The sequence below is a fragment of the Bolinopsis microptera genome, chromosome 7 (genome assembly GCF_026151205.1).
Source record: "Bolinopsis microptera isolate Bmic1 chromosome 7, MBARI_Bmic_1.0, whole genome shotgun sequence".
Classification (NCBI taxonomy): Eukaryota; Metazoa; Ctenophora; class Tentaculata; order Lobata; family Bolinopsidae; genus Bolinopsis; species Bolinopsis microptera.
Genome location: NC_087078.1, coordinates 2,513,172 through 2,534,746, shown reverse-complemented (window position 1 = coordinate 2,534,746; position 21,575 = coordinate 2,513,172). Strand labels below are relative to the sequence as shown.

The 21,575-nt window shown below is 36.7% G+C and overlaps 2 protein-coding genes across 10 annotated transcripts in view; one reads left to right on the top strand and one right to left on the bottom strand.

The window, feature by feature from the left end:
* LOC134817875 (MAPK/MAK/MRK overlapping kinase-like) overlaps positions 1-20,904 on the bottom strand; it is a 37,351-nt gene extending 16,447 nt beyond the window's left edge. For 6 of the 9 annotated variants that reach the window (XM_063827234.1, XM_063827236.1, XM_063827229.1 and 3 more), the window contains exons 1-3: positions 20,805-20,904; positions 19,981-20,095; positions 17,041-17,130 (exon numbers count right to left, since the gene is read on the bottom strand). In XM_063827234.1, coding sequence (XP_063683304.1) covers positions 17,041-17,130; positions 19,981-20,095; positions 20,805-20,853 — 254 coding nt within the window. In that variant the 5' untranslated portion in view covers positions 20,854-20,904. Of the gene's footprint in view, positions 1-17,040; positions 17,131-19,980; positions 20,096-20,381; positions 20,459-20,804 lie in introns of those variants that run through there. The other 3 variants (XM_063827235.1, XM_063827237.1, XM_063827232.1) reach the window with 1 other exon arrangement.
* Positions 13,234-17,170, top strand: LOC134817874 (putative transporter svop-1). Its single transcript, XM_063827228.1, has 6 exons — positions 13,234-13,443; positions 13,575-13,642; positions 13,808-13,963; positions 14,652-14,805; positions 15,247-15,335; positions 15,708-17,170. Exons 1-6 carry the CDS (start codon positions 13,295-13,297, stop codon positions 16,622-16,624), a joined length of 1,533 nt encoding a protein of 510 aa, XP_063683298.1. The 5' UTR covers positions 13,234-13,294; the 3' UTR covers positions 16,625-17,170.
* Positions 20,905-21,575: the final 671 nt, after the last annotated feature.

The window sequence follows — 21,575 nt, the reverse complement described above, 5'->3', positions numbered from 1 at the left end:
GTGCTTTAAATTTCATTTGACAATTTGAAAATCTGTGACTGGGAGTGTAATCGTCATGGCAACGATCAGTCACGTACTCGCACGTGATCTTGCACGTGATCTTGCGAAGATGACACGTGACAGTCAAGATGTCTTTTTCATTTAGTGTTAGGTGTGGGATCTCGTTTTATATATATAAAGATATGACACTGCGATGGAAAAATACACCATATCTGCCGATCACGTAATTATCATACTAGAATGAAAGGTTTTAATTCCCGTCAAATTGCTATCTAAATTTAAATCTACATCTTGGTGTCTAATTGTTACTTTTGAGTGGTTCCCTAAATACCTAAATAGTCACTTTAAGTAAAAATTCGGGATACTACGGCAGAGGGATCTTCGGCAGAACACAAAATGGTGGGCACTACGGCGAAACCAGACAGCGAATCCATGTTAAGGTAATTGATACCAAATGTCCAAATTATTCTACTGCTACTTGAATTGATTTTAAATTACGCTTATAAGCATCAGTATACTTTTATTCGCAAAATTAACTTCTTTTAGTTTTAACTATATAGTTATATAACAGTTACTGATATTCAACTTGTGATCTGACTTGATTGACAAAACATGCGAATCTGGAGATATAAAATGTTTCAAAGTTTCCAGATCGTAACCTAAAGGTCAAAGGCGACCGGCGAACTTATGCTCCTATTCGAATTATAAAAAAAAACTTTTAATATCCTTGTATTGATACATTTTGTTTAAAAAGTCAGATCAAGCATATTAATAGCTTAATTTTATTAACTTTTATAGTTAATCAATATTGTTTTATAATGCTTAAAAGCAGGTCTTTTAACAACAAAATATGTAAATGAACAAAATATGGTCCTCTACCCTAGTTAGCCAGCCTTCTCTACTATTATAAACCACGTGGTTTATAGGTTTATAATAGTAGTTGTGAAGTTGTGAGGGCTTACACCTGTCAAATAGCTTAGAGAGATAGCGACTGCTGAGTGCTGAGCGAGCTAGCATGCCTTGAGAAAGGTTTAGTGTGCAGACAACGTACAATTTGCTGCAGAAAAGATTCAGTTTGTTGAAAAAAAATATGGATGTGCAGTTAGAATTGCTCTTGTGCAGGCAACTAAGTTATCAGATTAAGGTTTAAGTGTTACTTAAGTGTTACTTTGTACATTTTCTCGTTGTAAAGATCGTTGTAAGAGCAAGTGTTTTTATTTCTCGCAATAACGCAACAACCAATTTCAGAAATGTCAAACTCTTAGGATTGTAAATGTTATTAATAAATAAAGTTAGGACAATATCAATAATAAACATTTTGTTTATTAATGTTGAAACAATTGAAGTGGGTCCATGATCATTAATTTTGTCCAAAAAAACAAATAAAATGATCATTATATCTATCAGTCGCTACAGAAGAGCGGTGGTGTAACATTCAGCCTTCAGGGCTTTAAATTGTGAAAGTGTTTTAACCGCCGACAAAGCATAATCGGTCAGTTCTCCAGTATTTATTACGCCACCTAGCAGTGCAAGTGGTACTTTTGAGCGCTGCTTTTGTTGCCGGGGAGGGGGGGGGGGCACATTTTTTAGATGACGTCAATCAATTAGTGAACAGTATATTGAAACCAGCGCTTTGAGGTCACTACTAAAACTATCTATGTATTAAATAGTTACATTTTTTCGGTTAAAAAAATATCACCTTTTTGAGTTTCACAAGTTTTTGAGGAGATTTCTCGACAAATTAACAATTTTAAACGTACGACCTTCTTGCCCATCACCGACGATTTATCCAACCCAATGACATTATCTCACACCACAGAACACTCAACAACCTCCACAGATTACTCTACAACCTCCACACACAGCCCCAGTCCCCACACATTCACACGACCATCACACACAGCCCCACACACTCACACAACCATCACACACAGCCCCACACACTCACACGACCATCACACACAGCCCACACACTCACACGACCATCACACACAGCCCCACACACTCACACGACCATCACACACAGCCCCACACACTCACACGACCATCACACACAGCCCCACACACTCACACGACCATCACACACAGCCCCACACACTCACACGACCATCACACACAGCCCCACACACTCACACGACCATCACACACAGCCCCACACACTCACACGACCATCACACACAGTCCCACACACTCACACGACCATCACACACAGCCCCACACACTCACACGACCATCACACACAGCCCCACACACTCACACGACCATCACACACAGCCCCACACACTCACACGACCATCACACACAGCCCCACACACTCACACGACCATCACACACAGCCCCACACACTCACACGACCATCACACTCACTCCAAATCACGTGACCTTACCACCATTAAAAGTGTCACACAGCTCTCAATCGCAAGCACACTAAATACAGTACAAATTTTATAAAATGTTTCCAGCAATACAAAAGCCAGTGTTAAAACAACTTTCCCACGTATATCTACGTGCGTATCTTGTCTTTGTATGATGTCAAAGAGTACTACGAGTAGTCAAGTAAACTACTTCAAGTAAGTACAAAAAGTGCAGCTATTATTAGGCAGACTCGCGTGCCTAGCTGAACTTTGTCTTTGTGAGTGGATGAAAGCAAGTCACGTGATGTCATAGCTGGTGTGTGATTGGAAGATATGGTCAATTACTCTTAGATCCCACGGGTCAGCTATTGTTTGCAGAGTACGTAATGGTGACGTAAGGAGTGTTGGATACGGTGCTGGGGTAAACAAACAACACCGCCAACTGTTTACAAGTAGCTTTGGGCCGCTAACAACTAGCCGGGGCCATTAACAACCATCTGGGCCGTTAACAACCAGCAGGGGCCGTTTTTGAACTACTATATCCACGTGCAGACATAACCAATCGATAGTTGTTAGTGTATTATAAAGGAGCAATCTGTTATCAATCAGGTAGAGATCATGGCCGTTGATAAGAAAGGGTTTTAGCAGATTCTTTACCTGCTCTTTACGGGTTTTACCTGCATTTTAAATGGTTCTAAAATTGTTCTAAAATTGTTCTAAAATTGTTCTAAAATTGTTCTAAAATGGTTCTTAAGCGGTTTGATACGGTGGCCAGCGTTAGCCCATTGAGTAAATATTGACAATATGTTAAAAATGTTTCAATATCATTTAAAATTAAGTACATATTTTATTCAAAGCAAGCTTTTTAAAATTCCGTAAATTCTCTACTGCATCACGTTTTCACATAATTTCTCAGCGAATATTAACAAGAATTTAAAGATGTAACTAAATATAGCCGGGAATTCAAAGAATTTAAAAAAAATACAGCACTGAATAGTGATCATATCATTGCAGAACTCATAATATCTTCACTCACTGATGGGTCATTTTGTTGCAAGTCATGTGATCAAGTTAAAAATCAGTCGCATCATCTTATCCGTTCACATTCACAGAATTACAGAATATGGTGCTGTATCTCTTCAACCATATTCCTAACATTTTGACGGCTCGTGCGACACCAAAATGTCAAATACCCTTAAATCTGAGGTCATTACACTAACCAGATACCGCACATGTTTGACGTATAATACACTCACCAAATTTCACAGTAAAGATGGACTGAAGCTATAACTAATATGGTATTTACTAACAGTTACTCCGCTAAAATGGATTACAGGTTGTACACTAACGATTGAGGGCTTGTTACTGTGCTATGAAGAGCCGTAATTCGCGGAATCCTACCCCTGTAACTGAGGAATGTGATTTAGTGTTATCCAGGGTATTGTTCAGGGTATTGTTCAGAGAACCCTGGTCTATAAACATTTCCGTGAAACAATAGTTTTAATTACATTTAATTGGGGTTGATGACATTTAATGACGTTGTATGTAAATAATCTTGATTATTTACACGTCATATTAAAATGTGTTTGACTGATAAAACCCAAATAACTGAACTTCGTCAACATCTATTCTTAGAGACTGATTAAAATCTAAAATTGCAAAGTAAATAGGTTAAAAGGTAGAGATATATCTCAACTTTTTCCGCCATTATTTCTCTTCTAAAATTCTGACGACCTAAAATTTCAAAATGAGTCCCTTACCTACCTTGACTGTCCAAAATTTTGAAGACCGTCTTTTACTTAAGGGAGATTTCTACAAAAGGGTTACATTTCCCAACTTTTTCTATCACAATTTATCGTAATTTATAAATTACCACTCCCCTCTCCTAAGCTGGTAGAAAGGCAGGCAGACAAGCACTTTATTCACGTTGCGGCCGGAAATATCATGCACTGAGCACTTCTTTAGTACTTCACATGACACGTGACTACATCATGTGTGTCACGTGGGTTACAGTAGCTGGGATATTTTCAGTCACGTGGGCGCTGGATCATGTCACGTGGGCGGCGCGCTGGATCATGGATTGTAGATATTGTAATAGCGTCAGTTTTTAAATATTTAGACGGAGCTTCGGCAGAAATAGACAAAGAACCGCTCAGAGACATCGTCCTTTGCTAAGTGAGATACCGATAATTTCTATCTGGTGATAGTTTGTAAAATGAATTCGAAAATGGTTTTCATACGACAAATGGTATTGATATATGGCTAATTCTTATCATTTATCCGACAAAATTTCATCAAAATCGTTGCCATCATATCCTCACTTAACGTTTATCATGATTTTGGCCAAAATACGGCATCCTTAAAGTTTAACTGCTTGTATATATTAGGGCCTTATGGAACAGTATTTTATACCCGTCTAATGGCAAGACATAAAGCGAGCCGAGAATTTAACTGCTAGCTGCCCTGTATTTTTATAGCATAGTAACAGTCAACAAAGTGTTGCACGTGATATATATTCGAGGACTGTCGACTTTAAGCAGTCTGGCTATGATCTGTCACAAATCGATATTATCTCAAATTGTGTAGCGTCGTAAAGTTTATGTTAACTGCTTTGGGAGGAACCGTACGCGGCTGTGCGTTAGTTCCTAGCTGTACAGTTTACAGCCATTTTCGTGATATCTTCATGACGACCAGCAACTGTATTGCTAAGGACAAAGTGAAGCAAGTACTTCGTGACTCTTGAAACAAATAACTCAGGAAGCAGGGCTGCCATGAGCGGTCTCTTCCTTTTATGTCAACATAAGACCATGATCTCAGTAGAAAGCTTGAGATACTTATAATATGATAACGTCATCTTGTCGTGGCCGGAGCCTGGAACTGAAGCATGAAGACCAGTAGTTTTAGCTGTCTAATGAAATGTCGCTCCTTGTAGCTTTAGCGATGTTTCCTTGCTGGCAGATTAACCAGATATGTGTGTTACTGTTATTTAACCTCCATTATCCATGAATCATTAAATTCCAAAAATTGGGTTAAACTTTATATTTACCTAACATCAATATTGCCAAGACATTGTGCTTCCACTTGCTGATCGACCATTAGCTATGAGAAACAAGTCATTGTCTAATATAAATCATAGGGGGAATCGACCAGGTTCATCGACCATTAGCTATGAGAAACTAGTCATTGTCTAATATAAATCATCTAGGGGGAATCGACCAGGTTCATTGACCATTAGCTATGGGAAACAAGTCATTGTCTAATATAAATCATAGGGGAAATCTTAGGGGTTGTCAAACTGAGACAGACTCTCAGCCTATCATTTCCAGCTTTTTAAAAATAACATACATGACATATGATGACATGGCTGCATTTAACGTAGCAAAGTATTAGAGAACTGGACAATTTTATCATGCTCTGACTTACAGATGACAGATACTGATACGAAGAATAATGCTGAAGGATTGGGCGACTCTGGTCCGAATCCAAAATTAGGGTCAAAATGTTGATCCAAAATGTTTGCATCATGTGCTTTTCCACCCGTGTTGCAATGCAATTTTATAATTTGCGCGTATGAATAATAAACTTTCGAATAATAATATAGATTGACTGGAAATCTTGGGTGAAAGATCCTTGTTACCATACATATTCAGTCTCGTTAGCGTGTTAGGTTCAAATCTGGGGCGACATTAAACATCTAAAATCTGGGGTGACTTTTAACTGCATGGCAAAACCTTGATACCATGTCTCCAGTATTGTTGTCCTTGTTACCGTATTCTTTGTTAACTGGTAATGAGATCTACTTAATCATGAACTGAAACGCTCGGTAGAACGGTCCTGTTTCGCCAGTTTTGCCGGCTGAACCACGTTTAGGCCGTAGCATGTGATAGATCATAATATCATTCACAAGCTTGACTTTCAAGGGGATCTCATCATCGCAAGGCTTAGGTCACATCACCAAAACCCTACTGCCTTGTAGGTTAACTAAATGCTACAGCTCTAAAATTTCGGACGTGTCTTAAAATAATTCCTCGTTCGTTCTTACAGAAAGAATTATCATTAACTTACCTCATATATAGTAATGTTTGAGCAGCTTTCCAACACAAAAAACCTACATAATTCCCATAAATATAATCGAACAAAATTTGCCGCATATTTGCCCACATTTCGGCAATATTCGCCGCACTCTGGCCACACTATTCACCAAATTTGCCGCACACTTGCCGCACATTAAGCAATTTAAGGCAAGTGCGGCATCGCATTTTTGCGAAATTTTGCCGCACCTAAACACTGCCTCTGAACCGATCATAATGTCGTTTCAATAATCATCGCACGTGCACGTTCAAGTAGCAAGTAACAGTTCAGATCATATCTCGCCGTCGGACGAAAGTCGTGTTACTAAAAGCATACAATGAGTATACTGAAGATGTGACCATTTACAGTTTAGTTGCTTTAATTGTAATAAAGACTTCGTTAAACGCGACAAATAAGTTATGATATGTCACCGCATCGGTCATATTTCTTGGACAAAACGAGCTAATTAGCCAAAAGAATGGGAAAAGAAGACGCCCGAAGTATAGAGAGGCACGGTATAGAGAAGTTTGACTGTATTCTAAATACAAATCTCTTTGAAAGACGAATCGCACTCTCATCTTAACATTTCCAAGCCAAGCTATTGGTTAATTTATAGCCCACGTGACTTTTACACGACTCGAAGTAAGCGGAGAGGGTGATCATTTAGCCGACCAGTTTGTATTTATAAGTCAGTATATTAAAAATAGGAAGTTCCATAGTAACATCGCCAATCGCCATTTATGCTCAGTACACTTAACGTCCCTTGCTCATCTATGGGGACCTCTTCTTGCCATGGAATAATTTTGATTAGATACAAACCTTTCCCACCAACTACTAATGTTATACCGCTTCTTAATAAAGGATAAGTTTGAGCCTCAGACCGGTTGGGTATGCAAAGTGACAATTCTCATCTACCTAAGCACACGAGATGCTCAGCCCTATGATACGTATGCAGCTAGCACAATTATAGCAGGAAAACTGCCCATTAATCATCCTTATAATTTGATAAATGCCACACACTTTACGCCAAGTAGGACCAGAGATAACAAAGACCAATTGTAACCCCAAATTATTCTGGCACCTCTGGTAGGCTGACTTAAGGGCTTTATAATCAGTCCGGGCATTTACGAAATAGGAGCAAACTCATGATGTAGCCTCCTTTTTGTGATGATACCCTAAGTTTAGGGACTTCAACTTTTTAACGAAACGTAGTTCGAAATTATAGTTTTTTATTCACATTTCAAATCGAATATCAAATTGTAATCGTTTTTTCCCTTTATAGAAAATTAACAAGAATGTGGTCTACACCATGTCCTCTATTTAATACAGTGAGATTAGATAAGATGAATTCCTTACTAGGAAAATTGGGCCACAGCATGGCAGCATAAATGGTTCGTTGAAGTCTTTATGAAGTCTCTATTAGACTATTAAATTCAACAGTTCAAAAATTTGATTCCACCTAGTGTAACATGTCCGTCAAAAGCGGCAGCATCATTTTGCTGACGATTGTCCTGCTCATTGTAAGTGCTTCAGCAGAAATAGAGGGTAAGTACGAAACAAATTTGATCGTTCATTAATTGCGATTAATTATATTAGCATTGATAACACTTACCCAATAAATGGATAGAAAACTGACTAACTGGTAAAGTAACACATTAAAGTTTAAATAATAAGCTATTATATGATTTATCTTCCAGATGAAGGCTAATGTCCTGCTTCCCATCCCTACGTCTACCTCGACGGAAAGTACTGTTGTACATCGAACATTGAGGCCATTGGTATAGACAACCGAGGAGGTACCAAGTGTGATTCAGAGAGACAGTGTGTGCTGCGAGGGAGACCAATACACGCCATGTCCCAGTGGAACCTGTCAGAGCTACCGAGAAATTAGGCCAGGTTGGTGATCTTTTGATTTAGATGGTTGATGTGGCTACGCTAGTAGGCTTGACATCACTCCTCACTCATCAGGGACCTATTCATAACCCGTATTTCAAAGGATCACGTGATATCAAACTAGAAAATGTAGACTTTTTACAAAATTTCTGGGGAAAGAGACGGGAAGAGGTACGGTAAATCAGGGTCCGGGTACAGTAAATGTTATACTAATTCTCACGATTATTTCAGAAGTTTTCAACTTTAACTCAGATATCGAAGAATCTTACTGCGATTCGATCCGCGAAACGAAGGATCCACGAAATAAGGGTGTTTTCTCACAATATTATTTGTCTAAAGCGTACTGATCTGTATAACCTATTTTTAGAAGGCCCCTCCAGTCAAATGTCTGAGCTACAATATGTGGACACAGGACAATATTTACTATAGACAAGCCAAAGGGGTGGGCCTTGTAGTCGACAAATTATTACACTCACTGCTAACATATCATGTGACATAAACTTAAAATTGCACGCGAAAATGCTTTATTATGTGGCCATAAAGATCCGGTTGGGTGGTACAGGGTACTGATTCAATAATTGCACGAATAATGTCCAATAATAAATAATTAGTTACAACATACAAGTAACTGGTCATAACATGATCGCTCTACTTCATTAGGCTTATTGCAAATGTATGCAAGCGATAACATATTCATCATACTCTTGAGTTAAGTTACAAAATACGTTTCATCCAATTACAAAGTTACAAAATACGCTTCATCCAGTTACAAAGGTTGTTACAGTTGTTAGCGCAGCCACGTGAAGCTATCCAACAAATATGTCCAGAAAATGTAATGTTGTTACAGCATCTAGATTCTACACATCTACATTCTACAATCTACACCAGCTGTGGTTTTGTTAAAACGTTAAATTTACAAAAGGTGATAACATTAATACCTTTAATAAGTTAATTATAACAAACATTAGCCTCAAAATAAATTACACATTGTGAAGGGGTAAACACAGTCTCTTTTTCTGATCCTCACTTCTATATCACTGGAAAAACTACGTTACAGTTTCTATTGAATGACTTTAAACTAGTGAGTGGTGTTTGCAAGTTTTTAAATTTTTTATAGCATTAACATGACCGCAGACCTGATTGGAAAGCACAAATAAAAACCTACTATTTTCTGAGAAATTTCCAACATTCAGGAATAGATTCTAAATTGTAACGTGATTTGAGGAGTATAATGAGAGTGTAAGTTTCTCAAACCATTTCAAAGAAACACCTTTAAAAAGTTCGGTTAGTTCTGTCAGTTCTGTAAGTTCTGTTTAAGTTCTGTAAGTTCTGTAAGTGTGATGGGACTGTAAATAACACTGTTTTAGATTTGTTGGTAAATGATGGTTCCATAAACTATATTTACTGATCTTGGATTGTTTCACTTCAGTAAATAACTGTGCAGTTAATTGCAATTAACACGAACGATTGTTATTATCGCTTTACACAATTCCTTTTTTCATGTGGGCGTTACGATTTCACCTTTCTTCTTTTATTTTGAGTTTCTCTCTTTTGCTAGTGATGAGGTTCTTGATAAAAGGGATCTATTATAACTATGGTAAACGAATAGATGCAGATGTACATGGTAATAATTGCTTTATTAGTTTATTATAAGCTAGTTTTCTTCTCAATGGAAATCTCTCAATGTGACACGTTGTTTAGTAATTCTCGGTAACAAATTTTCAATGCATGATAAGTTCACTTCATACATAGTTCTTGGTATGCGCCAATGTAGGGAATGTATTTTCCTCTCACAACAGTGATTCGAGGAATTTGGTGGGAGTTTCTCGATGTCAGACGGTTTTCTAAAAATTAAATCGATCTGAAAGCTTTTAGTCAGAAATGTTTCAGCCTCCCAATACCATATCTTTTCAAGTGTGTACTGCAGCCCCAATAACCATACAATGTACCTTCATTCTACTAAAACCCCACATTTTCCAAACTAAATCACCGACGTAATAATGACTAACGACACTACTACATCCCCCTGTTTACACTGTTTACCTGCTCGCAATTAAACCCTTATCTTCCACACCTTACTTAATGTACTCCTAACTACCTTCCCTAACTTACTCTCCACTTATTCTCAACCAGCACAAAGTAGAACACTCCCTCCTACCTGCCATTAGCGGAGTTAAGTGGAGGATTGTTGCCATGGCAACCCATTAATTGCTCTCTTTCTCTCTCTCTCTCTCTCTCCGTCATTCGTAATGTAAAGGTATTGGTATATCATGTAATGTGTTGTGGTATATTTTCAGTGTTCTAACACTTGGAATGCGTTACCAGGGTGACCAGGAGACGCACAGTAGATAAGATTCAGGGATATTTGATATGTTAGGATTATGGGGGTTTCACAATGAGTGCACTGATTTAGAGGTATCGGATACCCCACACATTTAGTTATAATAATGGGTAAAGAAGGAATGAACTGATGAATCTAAAGAATGGTCATTGTTCTGGAGGTGAAATGTTCAAGTTTAATGAGTTATTTGTAACAATGAGGTGTACCGGGTCTACTTGTGTTTACAAACGAGAATTGCAGCTGGATAGTGAGCACTGGAAGCATTTATTGCACTACAAAACCTGACTAAACATGTATCCCAAATACACTCTTTAATTCCATGATTATAGGTATTCTATTCTGCAATGTTGTTTCTTCAGCCGGGCTGAAATCATGTTCATTCTACGAATAAATAAGATTACCAAGGAACCCGCTGTAAATTCAGCGCTCACGTCCGGACGTGCTTTTACCTCCTAGATATCTCTTGAAACTAGGTAGTGCTTTGATAATATGATTTCAGGAATTTATCCAATTTTCCAAGGCATAGTTGTGATAGTTAGAATGGTGTGATTTCTGAGAAAAGTAGTTGTTGTCCTGAATACTTTGCACTTTTAACTATTTTGTTCCTTATATTTGTGTCTTGTATTTTAGCGGTTCCTCTTGTTTCGCTAGTACTGTGTCAGTTTTAAGTTTGATTTTAATGGATTTGTTGAATTAATAATGTGAAAAGTTTTGGATTCAACTCGAATCGACATTGTCGAGATAAGTTCGATCTAAAAATATATGCAAAATGCTACATAAAATCATAAATGTTAGTTCGCTAAATTTTAATAAAATACAACGATCTTAAATTTTCTGCCATTCATGGAAGCATGGACTATACAATTTCAGCTAAACATTAACTCTGACAATCAGAGTAAAATAGATTGTAATTCTGCAATACGAGAGCTCCTTCACACATACCACCCGTAATACCACCTGACTCTCATTTGACACACATAGTTAAAATAATGCACCATTATTATGTGCACCTCACTAATAATCTACCACACTATTCACACTGTTATTACACTATTCACACAAATATTAGACTATTCACACAAATATTAGACTAATTGAAGACTAATCTCCCATATTATAGTATTCTATAACACATCAGATCAACACATCACAGATCACAGCATTATAAGATCGACGTTAGTTATGATTTGTGGCAACTTGTGGCGTTTGTTTACGTTCAGGTGCGCTCGTTTTAAAATCATATCATGGTATATTCGTGGATATGTCGCAGCCTACATCCGCTGTCATTTTGTTGTTTAAGTTTAACAGTTAAACAGTTGTCATAATGTCAATAAATAGGTCGATATGTATGTAAACGTAACAATTTGTTAGATTTCGTGAAGTTCTTTCATAGGTATAGCAACTTCTAATTATAAATACTTTTACAACCTCTAACAACCTCTAATTAAACCTCTAACTAAATAGATACGTGGCGATGAAGTAATAAGCTGTTTCCTACCTTGTACCTGTTATAGCATGACATATCATGCGTGCCTCATCTTTCCCTTGCTATCCCTGTATTTTATGTGGCATGTATTACTTGTCGTTGTGCTAGCTTTTAATAAATCTCAATTGTATCTTTATTTAAATATCAATCTTGTATTGCTTGATGGTTGATCCTGTAAAATCCTGAGGATATGATCAAGTTTTTGTTGTTCATGCGACATTTCCACATGACACTGATTACACGACAGCTTGATTATTAAATTGTCCTTGATTTGACCATTATTAATACGGAATACGGATCTTTAAAATTTAAAAGGCTGCCTTGTGAAGCAATTTAAACGCAAAAGCGTATAATTTGTTTAATTAATCATGGATTTATAAGAGAGCATAATTATAGTCATCATCAACGAGCCGTTATGTGGAATAATCATACTCGAACAGCAGTCTCATTGACCGAAATGATCAGTTAGATCACTATATATATATAATACATATTATATATAATATATAAACCTATCTATGTTTATAAACCTACGCCCTACCAAATCTACGTTAATAAGTCGAAACCTACAGAAATAAGATGCATTCTTAATATCTAAATGATAGATCTGGATACTGGTGGGAGGTGAACCATATCCTTCTTTAGTCATGTGACCGCATCTAACCAATCAGCTTTCAGCATTAACCAAACCCCAGAATAACTGTCTCAAGTCAAAACAGATCGTCTCACTATTACGTACGGTCATCTCATTATAAGGTTAACATTCACCGTGAGCCAGAATTTAACCATTTCGGACACCCTTCCCCCGCACCGTTGGCCACTTTACACATAGCTGATAGCTGTTGTGTAGAAATTACAATACCGTAAGTTATTTCAAGCCTCATGCCAGTTAGGTTGGCTAGAACCATCCCTACCAGTGTATAATAGTCTCGAAAAGAAATTTTTAAAAGAGATTTTGGTTCTAACATTGGAGGGTCTCCTTTTAAAAGGATATAAGTTACATTTGTAATTATCACCAAATTACCATGAGCATAGTGCAACAGTAACATAATGCAGGAAAGTGTTAAGACTATAGGATATATAACTAAAGAACACTACAATAACTATACAATAACATTTTCACAGCATAATCATGACTCCAGCAGTAACATGAAGGAGTACAGCATGTCCGAGCTGAGTTCGGAGTATCAAGGAGAAGAGAAACAGCTCCTACTAGTGAGAAGAGATGCTCCTTCTCCACCAGTTGGAGGGGGGACTGTCACTAATAATGAGATCCTCGATAGATACGGCTTTGGAAGGTAATTAATTAATTAATTGGAAGGTAATGGGATAGCTTGGATAGTAATTTAACTCAGTAATTATCGATTTTTTGAAGTTAACAGTTGAAGCAAATTTCACGTTTTGAGCGCTACGACATATTCTGTTACAGGTACCAGTACCTACTAGGGTTGTGTTGTGGACTTGCAAGAACTGCCGCTTTCTCACATATCTTCCTATGTTAGTGGACTCTCATCATTTTCTTATCATCGAGTAAAACTAAGATTTACATTTTACAACCAAAACTGCAGGAGAACCAAAACTGCAGGAGAACTAAAACTTGTAAAATATCACTAATTATTCTAATTAATTACCTGTAACAGTATAATTACCCATAATTAACAGGTACAGCAGTAGTAAGCAACCAGAACGTGTACTGGAAGCTAAGTCTACTAGAGGACAGAATGGTGTACACAGTATTAGCTGTGTTCTGTATAGTAGGCGGGGTCTTAGCTGGGAAACTAGCTGATATATACGGCAGGAAAAGGATCCTATTGATGGGTTAGTTAATACTTTTAGTTAATACTAGTTAGTTAATACTAATTAGTTAATACTAGTTAGTTAATACTAATTAGTTAATACTAGTTAGTTAATACTAATTAGTTAATACTAGTTAGTTAATACTAATTAGTTAATACTAGTTAGTTAATACTAATTAGTTAATACTAATTAGTTAATACTAATTAGTTAATACTAGTTAGTTAATACTAATTAGTTAATACTAGTTAGTTAATACTAATTAGTTAATACTAATTAGTTAATACTAATTAGTTAATATTACTAATTAGTTAATACTAATTAGTTAATATTACTAATTAGTTAATACTAGTTAGTTAATACTAGTTAGTTAATACTAGTTAGCTACTACTTTTAGTTAAAACTGCTAGCTACTACTTTTAGTTTAGGGAAAGTTATGCTTTATTTACGAGAGAATGCAGAATCAGGATTAGATTTTTAAGAAAAATATTGGCAAACCGAGACGTTTTTACTTGCTCTCATGCTCTGCTAATTATGCAATATGCATGATGTGATCTGAAAAACTAACCTAGAGCCGTGTTCCTACATCATATAATGGTCTGCAAGTATTTTATAGTGTGCAATGTTACTTTTGATTATGCAATAATATATTTAGAGTAAAGAGTGTTTATAGGGTTTATAAATTGTGTTTATAAAGAACAAACTCCCTCAGGTACTGTGTTATCTGCGCTAGCTATGACTATTGGCGCTATAACCCCCCAGTACTACCTGTTTATAGTGTGTAATGTTATAGGAGGAGCTGCTATTGGAGCTAACCTTGTTGTCGGTACTTGTCTGTATGGAGAGTGCATTCCTAATAGCCACAGGTCAGTAACCATGGTAACACCCTGGTAACATTCCTAATAGCCACAGGTTGGAATTCAGTTTAATTAATGAACTAAAATGTAATTTAGTTAGTTTACCCAGTTGATGTTTAGTTGATAATTTAGATATTCCCACAGTGGGCTACGAATTAGTTTTGCTGTAGAGTTGTGACAAGTAGAAACACTACACAAGATAAAGCTCTCGTCTAATCCTATTAATTAATGTACGAGAACTAATAAAACTGTATTATGATAATTTATGAGATATAATTCTACTATTTTATGTAAACATTTTACTTGTGATATTATCTGTGGTGTTCTAATAAAACTGAATTAACATTAATTCTGAAAAGACTCAAGTTGAGCCATTATTATTATATTGTAATATCGAGTGAATGCAAAATATTTTAACAAATAATTTTAACATATTTTAACATGTTTCAGATCGTACGCAGCCGTGGTTATAAACGCTTTCACCTGGCTTGTAAACCTGATAATATGCCTTGTAAACTACTTCTGCTTCCACGAAACAGGTACCACTACTTGTGGGGTGAAATTAACTTGTAGCACGTAGTGTGTATATTACGTGGTGTTATAATATCTCAGTATTATGTGACGAGATTAACTTTTATAATAACAATTTCACGGTTATATCACGTCACTAGCTAGGCTTGGTTGTGGAATCTGTGCGATATGTTGCAGGTTCTAGTGTCTGCAGAGCAGCGCTGCAATTAAGATGATAGTGAACTGCACTGAACCTAATTAAATTGATTGTACATACTAAGCAGTTTAATTTTTCAAAATTACGATAATTTCACACGTGGAAAGATGAAATCTAAACCTAATAAATACAAAAAATAAACAATAATAAATGAAATTATCAATTAAAACTATTCTGGTTGCAGGGTGGAGATGGCACTACGGTCTAATAGTCATCCCCAACATCCTCTCCTTCGTCTTCACCTACTTCCTTATAGACGAAAGCCCCCGTTACTACGGTATGATAGGTTACACACAGGGACAACTCTACGTTCTGACCCGTATCAGGTCCTGGAACAAACCCCACCTCACCTCACCTTTTAGCGAGGACCTGAAGAGCACTGTTATCTCAGACCGGGGCAGCTGGAAGGGGCTCATGTTCCGGTTCTTTGGGGCAACTCTAGCCACCATGTCTATTGGCTTCATGGTCACAGCCGTCATCACCATGATCACCTTCTCTTCTCCCATCATGATTGCAGCGGACTACTGCTCCCTGGGCCAAGTACTGAATCTGGAGCAGACTGATCTGTGGGAGGAGAGTGATCACTTCCAGTACCTCGTCCTCAGCATCATCTACTTCTCACTCTTTATAGGGTCCCTCCTCTCCCACTTCACACTAGTCAGGAACAGATCTCGTTCTGTCTCCCTCTACTTCCTCTTCGTGCTCCTTCTCGTTACTCTCATCCCACAAATGCAATGCTTTACAACCTGGCTGCTTCTCCTCAGTGCAGTTCTCACAATGGTCGTGGTAGGAGCTATACTTCACATACAGACATTAATTATTATAGAAATGTTCCCTACGTATATTAGAGGGGCTGCGTTTGGGGTGATTTACGCGGCTACTTTCATGGGAACTCTGTACGGACCGTATGTGGACATTTTAATTAATGCTGGAAGTTTGAAGAGTGTGTATGCGGTGTTTTTCGTGCTGTCAGCCACCACTGCAGTGCTTATTAACGGAGGAATTGGGGGCAGTTCAGACACGCAGACCAACAAGATATTTGACAATAGAGACGATGTTTTCGGTGGAATTTTAGAGTCACGTGAATTTGGAGAGCTTTGAATCAAGTGAGCGTAGATTCTGAATCGCCTAGAAACATTAAAGTGATATCAAGCGATGAAATTAAACAAGAATACAAGACACATTTTTATAAGTCAGATGATTAAAGACAAAGGAACCGACTTAAATCGGTAAATATCAGTTAAGTATCATTAGTTTAAATTATGAACTGAGAAACGTTTTATATTAATGGAAATGAAACCTGGTTTATTCTGATTACCTGCTTTCATTACCTCTACCTTGTCGTTAAAAAAACTATGAGTTTTACGAATTTAACCTGTTATGATTTAACTTATTTAACAACAAAATCTATTTGATAGTGACGGCTTTCAAATAGATGGATTCTATCTTGTTAGTTAATATCGTTATCAGATAACTAATAATAATTGGATAATTATACATAATGAGTGAGTACTTACAAAAGAACTTCTTTAAGTTCCACAATGTTATCGTGTGGTGAGAGACGTCGCATTGCTTGTATTTCTCTCAAATTGTTGATCTGATCTATCCTGCAAATATGTTATTTTATTTTATAATTTCTTACAGTACAATTTTTTTATTAATCTTGTCAGTCAAGCAACTTACAGAAAATGTATTAAACTTACATGTCGAAAATAAACCTAAAATGGTGCCCGATAGTAAAAATAAAAAAACCACAAAATCAGATTTAGTCACGAGTATTGAGTCTTATTTTAATTTCTTTAAATCAGAAAATTCCTGATTAAAATTTAAGAATTTTCTTGAAAAACCGCGCAAGCTATAACAATAGTTTCTTTATCGTAGTATTATATCGGGTCCTGATGTCATGAACCAGATAAAAGCACTGAGACAAGTTGCATGAAAACTTATTCAATCTTCTAGAGGAGATACAACACAGCATAGTTAATGAGGTCCTTGCCGCTTCCCATGCAAGTTGTTATGCACATTATTCTGTCTACATGAGCCTGTCCCCGCGGCTAGCTGCGGTGTCTTCACATAGCACTTCAACTTTTAAATTATACTTCGAACTGTAGATACGATAAGTACGCAGTCTATTCAAGCGGCATTTGAAAAAGTTAATGAGAATTTTGAGTGCCCTTTATCCATGAAAGAGTTTCAAAACTTCAAAGAAATTTACTGGTTTTTCAGAGCAATCTTGTGTAATAGACTCTTTGAGGAAATTTTAAAAGGTGCACACTGTGGTCTGTGTTACAATTTACATACATTCACACCATACGCTATATATGGGGAGACAATAAAAAGTAAGGACTGTAGATTGAGTTGAAACATGCTTCAAATTAAGAATAAATAACGGCTTAATCACGAAAACGTTTAGAGTCATGGGACTGGTTGCTTCGGTATAGTAATTACTGTGAAGAAGCCATGTATGATAATAGTTTTTATAAAATAACGATTCGGAAGATATCATGATGGTGCATATTAGGTACGAAGTTTTATTATGTAAGAGGTCTCATTCGGTTACGAAGACCATTTATTCGATCACAACACTTGCCCTCTATCACGAATGGAACAGGAAGAAGAATCGGAGAAGGTCACATACGTTGCTTCATTTGCGTGTTTCACAAATTTCTTATTTTCCCTGAACATTTTTCCTCGCTCTGCATACCATAATATGACACTATAGCCTACTACATATTTGACAGTAGCTTTTTTACGAGTGCCATACTTTGGCACTATGACTCTAAAAGTAAATGCTTATACTAAATAAGCATTTTAATATTACAGGATTATATTGTGATATCACTAGACAGCGTGGAAAAGTGTACTGACCAACACTGATCAGTGATCATGTCCATCTTTGCTGATGCTGCAATTCAGTTCAGCGTAATGACACCCGACCGAACTGACGAAGTTTGCCAACTCCTGGGTAAAAACTTCCTTCCAGATGAGCCACTAAGCAGGTCGGTTGGTTTGAAGCAAAACAGTTTTCTGGACAGCTTTTGGAGTGATGTAATAAAGGGAGGGGCTTGTGTAATGGCAACTGACTCATCTGGAAAAATAATAGGAGTAAGACTAAGCGAAGTTAAAGATAGAGACTCCTGGCTCAAGAAGTTTTTAGATGGATCCATAATGAGGTTTCTGCCCTGTTTAGCTAGAATAGGGGGGGGGGGGCCAACGCCCCAAAAGGCCCCGATTTCTAGGGCCCTTTTCCGATTTTCGATATGTGTAGGGCCTTTTGAGGCCCTAGAATTAACTTCAATTTCATCAAGTTTGATATATGCTAAGTGCTTTAATGATATTATCTGACTACTTGCACAGTACTTTTATGTTTATTTGAGTGTATTTACATGGAGATTATGGTCCATAAACACTATCAAATAGTTGTCAGGGTCAAAAGGCCCCAAAAGGCCCCGATTTCTAGGGCCTTTTTGAATTTTCGATATGTGTAGGGCCTTTTGGGGCCCTAGAATTAACTTCAATTTCATCAAGTTTGATATTATGCTAAGTGCTTTAATGATATTATCTGACTACTTGCACAGTACTTTTATGTTTATTTGAGTGTATTTTCATGGAGATTATGGTCCACAAACACTCTCAAATAGTGGTCAGGGTCAAAAGGCCCCAAAGGGCCCCGATTTCTAGGGCCCTTTTCGGATTTTCGATATGTGTGGGGCCTATTGGGGCGTTGGCCCCCCTTAGAATAGCTAAGTTGTTAAGAAAACCAGTCCTTCAAAAGACATGTGAAGTTGTTCCTGCCTTACTGAGTGAGCTCGGCTATGATGTCTGGCCCTTGTTTGATGAGTTTGGTTGCCAAAAAATACTCAGTGCTGTTTGTGTTTGTACTGCAAAGGAGGCACGAGTTAAAGGTCTTGGCACTGAATTGGTAAAGCAAAGTGAATCAGGAAGAGAGAAAGGGTGTGACTACTCTGTAGTCCTGGTCACTGGATTGTACTCCGGTAAAATTTTCCGCGAAAAGTGTAATTATACTGTTCAGAGTGAGATGTTCTATGCTCAATTTTTGGACAAAGCTGGGAACCTTTACTTGAATGACACTCGAGAACATATGTCTAGCTTCATGTGCTACAAAAATATTTCAGACTGAAAAATAATTTGAATGAGATTTTATTACCCGTTAAATATTAGAATGAGCATGATTATCGCCATAGTGACATCTATCTTCTATATGAACTTGTATTTAATGTGATATTGTGTTCAATATTAATAAACCATTTTTACTTTGTTTACAAGCTCCAATCTATACAATACTCATGTTCTTGGGCCCTGACAATCTAATAATTGTACCATTGAAATCAAACGGTATCTACTAATCTACTATCTATGTCGTGTAAGGCAAAAAAGACACATGAAATTCGATTTGGTTTGGATGGTGGCCATACAAAACAGGAAAAATGACTTACGAGGTGTAGCGTTGTTTCATCCTTTTCATTGCGAAGAAGTTGCCATCCTTGATATGTTGACACTTAAGCACTTCCGAGAATGTGCCTTCTCCTTTCTTCCCGAGTATCCTGTACCCTGTAATAGTGTGATTTTATAATCATGAACTTAATTTCAATTATATGTAGTTTTTACAGGAGACTTCAAGGCATATACTATAATTATTCGATCATGGAATAGTAAATAATATAAGTTTACACCGAATCTTCCAAGAATTTGATTTGGGCACATTTTATTGATTTTGATTCATGCAGTAAAACAGCAGCTCTTTCGCAAATTCAGCTTATGGGAGGAAAACAGAAAAGACAGAAGCAAAATATTGAACAAGCAGTCTAGCAAGAGGTGACAAACACATAAAACCTACCATCCATACATAAACTAAGTTTTCAAGACAAACTGCAATGCCATTGTACCTATTGGCAAAAAATAGTTTTGCTTCACATTTCCATAGAAGAGTAATAATTCTAAATTTGAATAGAGCTGTTATCTAAAGGTTTTGATGCTATCAAATTGTAAGGCAAGAATTAATGATATCAGAAACAAGCAGCCTGTTCTGTTTAATGCAATTTAAATACCATGCAACCAATCTTAATTTGATAAACTGGTTTTAGTCATCTCAAGTAAAATGGATTGGATGTTAAATTTCTCCTAGATAAGTATTCCCTAATCAATATCAAGAAAGTGTGCTTTAAAACAACACAGATGCTGTAAAATGTACAGAAACTCGCAGACACAATACAAAGAAAGAATCTAGTATCAAATATAAATACTTCCTCTCAGTACATACGTTGTGAATTCGTTGCTCTCTCATCAATGATATTTATTTCTACCACCATACCCTATTAGCATTATAACTGTCTAAAGATTATCCATGTTCAGCTAAAAATTTTAGTATTGAGAATTAAATAAAATCATATCAACATAACATCAACACATTATGTTAATAATATGTACTCCTTTATCTTTAGAAACTGTGAGCCATTAGAAATTGTACTGCTTCATATTTGGGAAATATAGACAAAAACTATAAATCTTGGCACTTTTTTAAAAAGTTTGAGAGATCAAATTTTAGAAAAAGTTCTACAAGCTCTCAAAAAGATTTTTTCTTGATTTTGTTAAGTCAGTCGCTGTAATACTGATTCTTCATCCGTTTTAATGTATTTTTAAGGTATCGGGCCAATTTTTATTGAACCTTAACAGTAACTCCTACAAGAACCACTTTAAAGATATATTTTTTGATTCAACAATAGATGACTAAATTACAAGCTGATTTATACTGCATGATGAAGAACTACAACTTTTTGCCATGACAAAATTGTAATTTGATTGTTCATATTTTACATGTCACTGACAATTTGTGGAAACGAAATGGCCGCAGTAAATCGGGGTTTCAGTAATTCGAGACACAGTAAATGGGGGGTTTTCATGAAAAAAGATCAAACATGGCCGATTTCAGGCTTTAAGTGACTGAAGCTTCAAAAGTATCAGTAATATACAATGACCAGAGTAAGATTTCCTGGTCATAAACTAGAATCGTGATGGCATAACCATGTGACAT

Excerpts from the sequence above, each read along its gene's own strand:
- LOC134817874 (XM_063827228.1), top strand. The coding sequence starts at position 13,295 with ATGAAGGAGTACAGCATGTCCGAGCTGAGTTCGGAGTATCAAGGAGAA. Across the intron at positions 13,444-13,574 it reads GATAGATACGGCTTTGGAAG|GTACCAGTACCTACTAGGGT; the intron begins GTAATTAATTAA and ends ATTCTGTTACAG. Across the intron at positions 13,643-13,807 it reads TTTCTCACATATCTTCCTAT|GTACAGCAGTAGTAAGCAAC; the intron begins GTTAGTGGACTC and ends CATAATTAACAG.